Source organism: Brachycentrus maculatus, unplaced genomic scaffold (genome assembly GCF_059751285.1).
Source record: "Brachycentrus maculatus isolate JH-2025_06_01 unplaced genomic scaffold, ASM5975128v1 h1tg000077l, whole genome shotgun sequence".
Classification (NCBI taxonomy): Eukaryota; Metazoa; Arthropoda; class Insecta; order Trichoptera; family Brachycentridae; genus Brachycentrus; species Brachycentrus maculatus.
In genome coordinates, this window is record NW_028280831.1 from 2136418 (window position 1) to 2148754 (window position 12337).

The following is a 12337-nucleotide window of genomic DNA, read 5'->3' on the forward strand; positions in this document are numbered from 1 at the left end:
CAAACCTAGATGTAATAGATCTAGACATAAGATATAATATAGATATAAGAAACCTTTTAAAATAAAGCTGGTTCAAAGTCAAAAAATCATGAATATAAGACAGACCTTATAAGAGAAAAATGTACCAGTCCTCTTGGCTCTGTTAAATCCAGACTCTACTATGTATTACACAGCACCCAATAAGTCTCCTGTCTGACTCATATATGGCAACACTATTACAAACATGTATTATTAGCAATATTAATTAATTAAAAAAGAGAAATATTCATAGTATTTCTCTGAGCCTAAACTGCTCATTATTAGAAATAGGTATCAAATTGTGGTAGAGTGGGTTCGAACCGAGAACTCTGACCCAAAAGTCCGCGACACTAACCACGGGACCACAACCCAACACAAGTTATTCCAATTTGTCATAATTCTAGGCCATTTTATGAAGAGCTGAAAAGAAAGTTGATCTGTTTTATGGATTTATAATCATACAAAAAATATATAAATGAATTTAAAAAATAATAAATTTTTGATGTGTTTGACCTGCATGTAAAATCTTCCATTATGCTCGCATTACGCATTATTTTCTTAATCAATATTTTTTTAAATTTATATTTGAAGCACTAACTTTGTGATTTTCCATTTTATAATTAAAATTTAACCATGTTTTAAAATCATTATAAAAAAGAAGCACACTTTAAAGTGATTTTAAAACAAAGTAACATTTTGACTATTTATATTTTTTATTAAAAAAATAGCTGAAACATTTAACGAAAAAGTTGGCTTTATCACAAATTTTAATAAAACACTTATTTCTCCAATTAATGAGAAATATGTTGCGAAAAGTGTATGGGTGTAGAATGTGGGCAGAATTCTAAGTTTACGAAGCTGAGTAAGCGCAGAAGTCCTGTGACGTCACCGAGTGGTGCTGGATAAAGGCGTGTAGCCTGGAGTCTGGCAACTATCAGGATATCATGAGTAATATTCGTACTTTTCCAGTACTATTCTAACTTGAAATGGTCATTTTATCGGCAGTATGTATGTGCTCCTGGTTGTATTTATCCGGGATCAAAAGATGCCACCCGAACAAAGAGAAAACTAGCAAGAGAAAAGTAAAATAAATAATTATTTGAGGTAGTTTTTGTTTTTTTAAATTCATGTCATTATAAAAAATAAAATAAAAATTTAAACAGTTTGAAAAAAATCATTAAAGATACTAACATATAATAAATTATTGCGATTTTTACCACATTATTTCACGCTGTTTTGTTATAAAAAATTGAACACACGATGAAGTTTATTTTTATAAAATAAATTATTCTTTATTGTTATTTATTTTATTTTTATAATTTAACATAATGCAACAGTGCCGACGTTCCAATATCGTTGAAAAGGCGACACTGCAAACAGAACCTAGCGTCTGCATCGAGTGCATTCGCCTGCACACTATCTACCAAAGCGGAATGCATTATACTATAATACGCATATATAGTAAACTGCAGCAAACTGCATTTTCAACCGATGTATCTCCTCAAACTTCTGCTGCCTTAATTTGCGATTCCTTTTGTGCATTCAAAGGAAACCGAGAGGCCCTCCGAGTTTCCCTTTCAACGGATGTTGTAATGGTTATCAAAGAGAAGGTCGATTACCTTACCGCTTTATGCACTTATATATCTTCGTGTTAAATGCAAGCAATATTGTATATTATTAATAAATGCAATCTGCGAACCTGGCAAGCTCAGATTTGACCGTTTCATTTGTAGAGAGGAAAGCGCGAGAAATATGTAAATGTTGTTTTTAAAAAATAGAAATATGTGTATTTTTTTTCAAATGTTAATAAATGTTTATTTTAATGTAAAGGTACGGTAAATTATCTTAAATTTAACATAGTCAAAGATAACACGTAGACGAAAATAAAGTTGTTCGATAACAAAAACATAAATAAGTATTTAGAGATTTATTTTTATTTTTATTTCTTTACTTTGCTTATATTACATTTAATACAAACTATTTTTTATATTGAATTTTCATCATATATGTATATATTTACATCTCCTTACATCGTACAACACATTTATTTTTAAATTCTTTCAGACCATACAATCATACATGGAATCATATATCATAATTTTTGTAAAATATATCAAATTGTTATTCGAAGTTTCCAAATAGTAAAGCTTAATTTTACCATCATGTTTTAAATGAGAATTTTATTTTAAATAAGGTTTATTGTATGTATTAGACACTATTTTCTGGTGACTTCTTTCAAACCAAAAATTTTGTAATGTGTGTTATATTTTATTTTAAATAAAACATAATTCAAGGATAGAAATAGTATACATTTGTACTTTGATATTTATATTTAAATTAATTTTGTAAAATAGAGAAACCGTCGAATTGATAAAATGCTTGTAATTAAATCATATGTGTGCATTCTATTTGAAATAATTAAAGAAACAGCTGTGATAGTTGATTTTTTTGTTTGTTTGTTTCAATTTTAGTACTTTAATTTAAATAAAGAAAACGACCAATAGTTTTTTGTCTCTTACATATTGTATTTGAATTTAATCCCGGCTACAGCACTGCCGCGATCACCAATGGACGGTAAACACAGGGATGAGTGTATATAAAAATAAATACTTGCACAACGCTACCGTGTGTAGCACCACTACTAAGACAGAGCTACAACTTGTTTCCCATACAGTATAAAACACATGGTTTGACCTAAAACCGGCATTTCATTTCGGTTTATTCAACCAACAAGTTCAAAGCGTCTCCAGGGACTGCCCCTTCATTTGTGTCAAGTGTCAAATAGTATTTCGAGTCACCATGCCTGGTCGTCCGTTGTGGCAGGTATGTGAATAATGTTTTTCTTTTTGTCTCGCGAAAATTGATCTATTGTCACCGTCAACAATGAGATAATAGTGTGGAAAAAGTGTAGTTTGATTTAAATATGCATAAAATAATAACGATGTGTTTTTTTTAATCGTCGTTTGTTCCCTGAAAATTTCTGGAAAAATATTGATGAATTGTAGATTTTGTATGGGTATTTATAAAATTGCTTTTATAAAATATGGTGAAAATCAAATACAATGACGAATTTTCGACTTTTTTTATTATGAGGTAAAACAAAAAACATATAAATTAGTTCTCCATTACACACATTGTTAATATTAAACAGAAAAAATATAAATTCCTTAATGTTTAATTGAAATAAAAATATGGTACATATGATTACGTTGTACATACAAAGTGTAATGTTTGTGGTTTTGTATGTACGTCTGTGCTATTTTGGTTCTTTTATGTCCGCTATAAGAAAATTGGCTGGAACAGTATGGAATATCTTCTGGAGAATGACAATCATAATGTCTTCTATGGTTCGCGCCAAAATTGGACGCAGTGATTCAGCCACTGGCCGCCAGTTGGCATTGAGGTAGGAGTTCGTGCTGTCCTCTGTTGGAAAGGAAACGCATTATTGACATCAACATAAAAAATAAACATTATCATCATATTCCACTTACATGTGTTATGTTAAACACAAAGTTCATAAGAGCAAATAATACGCTGGTTAACCCAAATATATGGCTTTATAAATATTTCTACATAAAAAAAATATTCAGGAGTAAAATAATTTGATGATACTCATTTTGTATAAATCTAGCACTGGGGCAAATGAATGATTTCTCTAGTTTGGGAATCTAAATAACAAGAGACGATTTATATGTCAATATTTTTCTTGAAGAAACTTTAATATTAAGTGCCAATTCCCTATCTAATTACCCAGAAATCAATATGTCGAAGCAACTAGTGTCACTTCTAAATGTTATCAATGTTGGATAGACAAAACGAGGCTCATTATACGCAAATGGTAAATAATATGCACAACCAACCTAGATAGAATTGAAAATTTTCAAAGATATTCAGGATGTTTGTATACATTTCGGGAGGAACCGGTTAGTGAGTATGCCATTAAAATGTTCCAAAAGCCCAGACTACTTGTAAGTACACATTTTAATAGCCATTCAATATCTAATGAGCCAAATATTGCGAATGCAATCAATTGATTGCTTTCATGTATCTCAATACTTTTTAATAATATTTTAATGAATAATATTTTTTTTAATAAATTATTTGCTCTATCGGGATAGTGTTCATTTTACTTCTTTCTACTTCAAGCGAGGGTTTGTTGTTGAACTCATTAATCTCCCCTTTGGAACGCCCAGTTTCGCGCCCTCACCGCTCTCGGCGCTCTCAACTTGAACGTCAAAATACCAGGAGCTCACAACATCGAGGAGGTTGGAAATACAAAATTCACTGATATTCAGCTTGCTCAGCTACTAGCGCCGGCGGCAATGGGTTTCCCTACCGCATGCCAGTGTGATTTTTCCATCAGCCTCTAGATGGCACTAGCATACTGAATCACGAATTCAAATATGTACGTATGTATTTGCGTATTTCCACAACGTACAGAATTCTCGAGAAGCTGGGTCGAAAATAGGCGAAATATTTATAGACTTGAAGAAGAGTTCTTTTGGCCGATTCCCAAGTAAATTTTGACCACCTACGCTCGCTCTCCTGGCATCGGCAAACGTCATTAAAATATGTTTCCCGCGCCCGATAACTTTAATTTACTCTGTAACGCTTCAATCAACTGCATATAATTTATTATGAGCAAAGCATAAATAAAAACTCGGTTATAACATCCACCACATTATGCTGAAATCTACCATCTCATATGAATATAAATACAGCTTCAATTGTGAAAATATTTTACGATATAATTATTAACATTAAAAATTTATTAAAAAAAGTGTTGAATGTTCTACATATTTTTTTTTATATTGACTGAAATTGATAGTTTATATAATTGCGTATTCATATATACTAAAATAAATTACCTAGTGCTTTAATACCGTCGAATAAATTGTTCATCCTTAATGTCAATCCTCCAATATTAAATTTTACGTGTGTAGCGGTGACATTAAAAAATGTGAATTCATCTCTTTTATATAATTTCACATCGCTCAGTATATCGATTTCCATATTTGCTGAAAATAAAAAAATATTAAACATCAAAGTACTCATGTAATGCATTAATTAACGTGGGTCGAGTAATTTTGATTAATCAAATTATTTTAACTCTCAAAAGGGAATTTCCTTGAACAACAAATAATTTTCATAACCTAAATTCTCTTTTCTTATTTACTTTCAAAACAAAGTTTTCAAACAAAATGGCCAGCCAATACACAATTTGTACATGAGTCTACCAGGCTAGCAGACAGCAGGAGCAGAGAGAGAGATAAGGAAATCTAGTTACAAAGAAGCGGGAAATATAATTTGCTAGAGAGCGCATGCTAGCTACTGACGACATTCCTGACGTTAGTGCTCCGGTAACGGAATATGCGCAAGGCGTCTCAGTATCAGAGCATCATAACAGTAAAGAGATGACGTGGAAAATCTAACAAAATACAAGTTCTTTACAACACTCGTGGAGTTACCAGTATCACTATCAGAATTCAGAATGCGTTAAAGTACTTAGTGATAACTTGCGAAACAAACAACATTTTTCGTCTAATTGTCGTCATGTAAAATATAATTATTATATTAATGGTCATACGATAATAATTGTACTAAAATATAGTAATCAATACATGAAAAATAAAGAAATAATTGTACAAAAAGTTAATTTGATTGTAAAAAAATATTAGGTTCACTGGTACCATCATCACGACGCGGCACGGCGAGTATAAATGCATTGAACATCTACTCGCCTGTGACCTAAATAACTTCAATAAATTACTCAAGTGTTACAAACATAAATAAGCATATTTTATTTTATTTCTATTTTACTTACTCGGTTCAAACCAGCATTTCCCCCTACCAAGTAAGGGTACCAAAAGAATTTTCCCTCTAAGATTGTATGTACCTTCGATTCTTAAATGTGGAATTTTGATTCTGGTGAAAAAGTCGTACGTTTTGCTGTCCACCCTGAAGCAAATTAAACTTTAAGTTAAAATTTTGTAAATTTGGACATGCCTTTATTAACTTTTATTTGCCTTTATTTAAAGTCTGTATATTTAAATAAAAACATATTATAGTTCGAAATGGTAAAAGTTACATATAAACAACGTATAAAGAGTAAGCAGTACGTAAATACATTAACATAATAAACGTTAATTTTTTTTTATTATTAATTTTAAATATTTATTATTTAATGTTAAATATTTAATGATATATATATTTTTTAATAGTGGTATTTACAAAGTAAAACATAAATTAAAATGGAGACATATTTACCACAAAGTGATTGCTGAATCAATTAATGAAGTTATAATATTTTATAAAATAGGTAAAACGTTATGTTTTACCTATTTTCTTATGTAATATATTTTTACGTTATACATTTACATATATGTAATATATTTTTCGATATTTTATATGTAATATATTTTTACGTAATTAAGAATAACGTACATTAGAAATAATAATCATAACACGTATAGTAACAAAAATGGGATTGGATACGGCATATCTCTCCGTGGAATTTATATAAAATATTTTCTTCGTTTATGACATTTTAAAAATGTCCCCAAAAACAATTTGAAAAACGGCAGAGCAAATGTCTGCTAATTCTTACAGTAAAACTACTGATAAAGAAAGGATATTTTATTTTATTTTTTCACACTACATTTTAAATTGAGTTTTTCGTCAAAGTTTATATAAATCCAATATTCTACTGTTAAAAATATTTCACTAAGTATTTCATACCGATAAACAATTGAATGAAAAGTAATATCAAATGAGATACTGTTAAAAATAAAATATTTGGAAGTTTGGTTTTAGTATTAACATTAATTAGGACACACGTAAATGAAGTGTAAATATGTTATCAATGTTTGGTGGGGAGTTGCTACCAGTTTATTTGTTAAATATAACTTATTTATAATTTCTGAATATTACTGTACAGGATTTCCCGAATAAAGGTGAAAATTTTTCACTACGGGCAAACAAAAGTACTCACATTATTTATATGAATTTAATAGTCATGTGTAATCAAATCGGAAATTAACGGTAATTAATTGTATTTACATATTTAATTAGCTATGTTGAAATTTAAAAATTAATAATGGATACAATATATTCTAACATACTGAAAGACAAAACGATCAAATTTTGCAGCCAAATTTAACTATGGCAATAACATCATGTAACAAAACATGGATTTGTGCTTTAATATTAAATATGAGTTTTAAGGAAATCATTACTTATTTTCAAAATTTACTTAAAAACGTGTATGCTATTTTTACCATTGAAGTATTTGAAATAAGTCAATCGTATTATTCTAATCAACGTAATACTTACTCACTAATAAGAACCTTCGTATTTCCAAAACCCTTAACAGTGACGTCATCAAGGGCTGCATTGACACTTACAGGCCCTTCTCCTTGTAAAATCCTTATTTTGGGAACTTTTAGTGGGTCCAGTTGCGAAATACCAATTTCAGGAATTCCTAAAATATTTAGTAACATGTTTATTATTTTTTTATTTGTCCGCCTCCGTAGTGTAATGGTCAGCACGCTCGACTACCGTTCTGGAGGTACCGGGTTCGATTCACAAGGGGGGTAAAATAAATATAAGTGATTTTTTCACTGTAATATTTATTCAATATTATTACCCTGGACTGGTACCTGAAGCGGAGGGCTGATCACCTTTCCTTCATGTGTAAACGATCAAGATAACACTGCGTTTATATGACGCAGTGCCCTATGCATCATTGGGGTGCGGATAAGGGTTTTAGTTTTAGTTAGTTATTATTTTTCAATTTTCTGTTCTTTTGATTTCCAAAGATTGCAAAAATTGCTTTAGAATCTAATAAAGATAAATGATGCTGTTTAATTTAGTACGCTTAAAAAAAGAAGATCTTTATTTTGTCCTTTCGTTTATTGGGTGCAAAATTAAACGAGATTTTTTATAAATACGCATTTGATTCAATTGGCATTTAAATCGTTATTGCTTCGGCACAATTGTTTTTAATTTTTTTTATACTTAAAGTGCCTCATTATATATTCATTAATAAATAATAACCTTTGCCAATAATTCATTCGTTAACTTCAGTTTCCTTCTGTATTTATACATATGTATATGTATACAGGTCGATTAATTTTAATCCAGGGTTAGTCCGTCATGTCGAGGGATTCCATTTCTTCGTCTCCTCTACCTATCATTTTTATTTTTATCAAAGTAAATCGATGACGGAAAAATAAAGTTTTTTTGCATAAATGAATGTTTGAGACAAATAAAGCAGCGTGAGGAAAATGCTCAAATCGTCGAGTATTTACGCAATTTTCCCCACGGCGACTAGCAGCGGGTTAAAAGTTCATTTATAAACTTTATCGATGTCATATCTCAGAAATGTAGTTCTTAAAATAACAAGCAGATATTAGTCGAATATCGTCAACTGTTATGTGCTAGTATTTTATCCAAGACGACATTTCTTAGATCCGTTATAAAAAACGACTACGTTCCATTAGAATATAGAAGCGTTCTTAAAATCGACTTTGGATTTTTGAAATTATGTAAAAAAGATTACATAATTTACAGCCTCAAATATTAATAAAAAAGTGTATTAATCTTTTTTACTCGCACGTTAAAAGACTACGAACAGTTTTGAATTTTTAATGAGAAAAGGGAATCCTTATAAAAATATTAGAAAATTAAACAGCGGAAAATAGAGGGAATGTAAATGCTTAAATCTTTTAAAATACATAAATGTTTGTATATTTCTGCGTACAGGTTATGATAGTTATGACATTCGGGGAACAATGATTTATGGATTGCTGGTATAATAGAAATTTAAAAGTATTTTGTTTCGGTTAGTTTATATAATATTACAATAATATTTTGAACAAAAGTTAGTAATTCATTTCATTTTTACCATCTTTTAATTTATCGAATATTCCTTGCACAGCTTCTCTTGAACAGTCTCCAAAATGTGGATTACTTTTATAGCATGTTTTTATGAAATTAGCTGGAATAAAAAAGAACACTTTAATCTAAATAAATGTATAAAATCCCACTTTTATCTATGATTAATTATTTGGTTTATCTTTACAACTTTAAATAAAAACCTATTTTTTAATGTTGGTTGTTAGTTTACTTAATCAATATTTTGTAGTTTTTTTAAAGAATTTCAAATCTCTAAAAACGGAAAAAATATCATTTTTAGGAGTATGTCTTTCCTTTCTTATGATACCTTAGTTACTGTCAATCAATATCAAACACGTCACATAATTGCTTAGCATCACATATACAACAACAAAAAACAAACAAAAACTACATAAAAAACAACATACGCTCTGCCTGAGGAGCCAACTAATACGTATATATGTAATATGTACTTTAATATGTTAATAATTATAAATATATTAAATTATAAATATAGCCTAATATAATAAAATATTTTTGAACTGGATAAGTGTCACCATAAATAAACATATCGTTGCTCTCCTTACTGACTGTATCCACATTTACACAAAAATTATAAGTGTGTTTTTATGTTGACGCTGCATTACCATTTAATATATGTATAAATTTATTCATTTTGTCGATGTGGAGTACAAAGAAGTAAATCAAACCTTGTATTGACTGGATAATTATTATTAAAAACACGTTTTTTAGGGTGCAATGTTTGCTAAATAGTAAAAAAAATATACGTATGATACAAAATAAGCACGCTAAGAAATGCTAAAAATAATTTATTTATTGTAACTGCAGTGATAGAATTCCATACTGAATTGTTGGGTAATTTATCCAAAATTAAGCACGGTTATTGGATTGAATTCTACTTATATTTACATTTTATCATTTATTTGTAAATAAAAGTAGAATTCAATTCAATAACTAATTAATTTAATTTTGGATATATTACCCAACAACTAAAAATAATTGTTTCCACAAAATATCAGCTTTATTAGTTAGCGAGGAAAACGTCGGTTATACATTAAAATTTTTGAATATTAAGGAAAGGGAAAATGAGTTTATAAATATTTCTCGTTATTGTAGATTTATCGAATAACTTCCGAGTATATTGTTTGATGATGGCGGCAGATATGAAAAAATACTTACGCTTTTCTCGAAAATACTTTTCGCTCGCCTCTGTAAAACACAGTAAAATAAACACAGACGCTATTTCCAGGAAAAACATTTTTAATGTATTTTTAACTTCCACTGGCCGTTGCTATGTTTCCTTCTTTTCTTCTAACTCAATAAAATGGGCGGCTCGTGAAATATAATACTCAAACAATGCCAATTTTATCACTGTGAGGAAATAACTTAAGAACTTTGGAAAAGCACCATGTTTGAAGGACTGCCTAGGCTTTACTAATATCAGGTTTTACTCCGCAGTGCAAAATTGTAGAATGTAAAATTATGTAATACAACCTCCATTGAAATTGCATGTAGACAAAGCAGGGACGAACTGCAACGCCTTTCTTACCGGGGAAATTCTATTTTATATTCGTACAGGTATAAAATTACGAATCCGCCACTGATCTAAATCAGGTTTAATATTGACTCAACATGTATGTACTATTTATATATATATATATATATATATATATATATATATATATATATATATATATATATATATATATATATATATATATATATATATATATATATATATATATATATATATATATATATATATATATATATATATATATATATATATATATATATATATATATATATATATATATATATATATATATATATATATATATATATATATATATATATATATATATATATATATATATATATATATATATATATATATATATATATATATATATATATATATATATATATATATATATATATATATATATATATATATATATATATATATATATATATATATATATATATATATATATATATATATATATATATATATATATATATATGTAAGAGACATATTTTTGTAAATGAAGCGCAGTACTGATCAAATATACTTGCCTTCATGCAATTAACGATCAAGATAACACATCGTTGATACGATGCAGTGCCTTATACATCATTGAGTGTGGATAAGTGTTTAAATTCATATTGTTGCATTAATAAAAAAAGACGATTTAAAAAAAAAACTTTAATTAAACTGCAGCACATTATAATATGGCTCACAACAGGATAGGTTTTTATGCTATTGCAAATAATATACTGGCAATTATTTTTACTATCAAACATACATAATAACTGTATTTTATATTTTTTTTCATGTAGTGGTTTCACGTTTATCTTTTATATCCCAGATGATCGAAATAAAGAAAAGCGTTTTGTTTTCACATCAATATTTACGTATGAATATTTTTACTCTGGACACTTAATCGTTGTGAGATCAATGATCAAATTTAGACTACATAGATACGAAATATTACTACATGAGCTATTGCATGAAGCTTGAGTGTCAGAAGAATATAAAATTATGTACCATGCATACACAATACTAACAGAGAATCTAAAGAATAGTTTTTTGAAGATTCATTTTCTAAGTCGAATATCATTTTGGTGAAAACTGTGCTGAACGGTACACATCACAAATAATTTTAACTGTCTTCTCAAATCTAGCCTCAGTATATTTTGATTCTTAAGAATGTTAAGTGAAGCAAAACAACTGTAAGAAGATAGCCTTCAACGCCTAGTCGAGCTAGTACACAATTCCGTACCTTAAGGTGCAGATACTTCAATATATTTAGGTTAATTCATATGTTAGTTATCCATGTACTTGCACACAATGACAAAGGATCATTGTGTAATAAGATTTCATCATTGTGAACATAATACAAGTAATTGACCCTCACAAATGTAACCAAGAGTGCATTTTAACATTATTCCAGAATGTAGATGTTCTTTTGAAGAATTTACCTTCAGATATATGTGTACTTATAATTCTAACTACATACCAGTATTTACAAATAGTGAGAGTGAGATGATCTTTAAAAAAAAACTAAAAAAACGCATTTGTTTGCTAAATCGTTTCCACTATCTCCTGTTCCCCAATTTTAATCACACTGTAGCACCCTTGAGGTAGGATTTTCCGAAAGTGGAGCTATATATTTTAAAAAAAAAAGGAAAAGAGAAATTTCTTTAATGTTTTTCGCAGATACTTTGTGGCACATTTTATAAACTTTATAAAATCAAACAACTTTGTTTTAACCACTTTTTTATTATTAGTACCCTTCAACCAACCGGTTTCGACAAGAACCTTGTCATCACCAGGGTTTATTAAATTCTAAAACATTAAAATACGCATGGTTAATTACATTCCCTTACCAAAAACTTC

The 12337-nt window shown here is 28.8% G+C and overlaps 2 protein-coding genes across 2 annotated transcripts in view; one reads left to right on the forward strand and one right to left on the reverse strand.

Moving 5' to 3' along the window:
• The first annotated feature begins 2723 nt into the window (after positions 1-2723).
• The window catches only part of LOC148311100 (muscle-specific protein 20-like), a 34102-nt gene continuing 24488 nt past the window's right edge, over positions 2724-12337 (forward strand). The window contains exon 1 of the mRNA XM_088257302.1: positions 2724-2841. Within this exon, the coding sequence (XP_088113428.1) occupies positions 2818-2841 (24 nt within the window). The 5' untranslated portion in view covers positions 2724-2817. The remainder of the gene's footprint in view (positions 2842-12337) is intronic.
• LOC148311101 (protein takeout-like) lies at positions 3275-10192 on the reverse strand. Its single transcript, XM_088257242.1, has 6 exons — positions 10114-10192; positions 8924-9016; positions 7351-7498; positions 5843-5976; positions 4887-5036; positions 3275-3441 (listed from the first exon to the last, which is right to left on the reverse strand). Exons 1-6 carry the CDS (start codon positions 10190-10192, stop codon positions 3275-3277), a joined length of 771 nt encoding a protein of 256 aa, XP_088113368.1.

Coding starts and splice junctions, on each gene's coding strand:
- LOC148311101 (XM_088257242.1), bottom strand. CDS start 10,192: ATGTTTTTCCTGGAAATAGCGTCTGTGTTTATTTTACTGTGTTTTACA. Junction 5,037..5,842: donor GAAATGCTGGTTTGAACCGA/GTAAGTAAAATA, acceptor TTTTATTTTCAG/CAAATATGGAAATCGATATA. Junction 3,442..4,886: donor CGACGGTATTAAAGCACTAG/GTAATTTATTTT, acceptor CCTTTCCAACAG/AGGACAGCACGAACTCCTAC.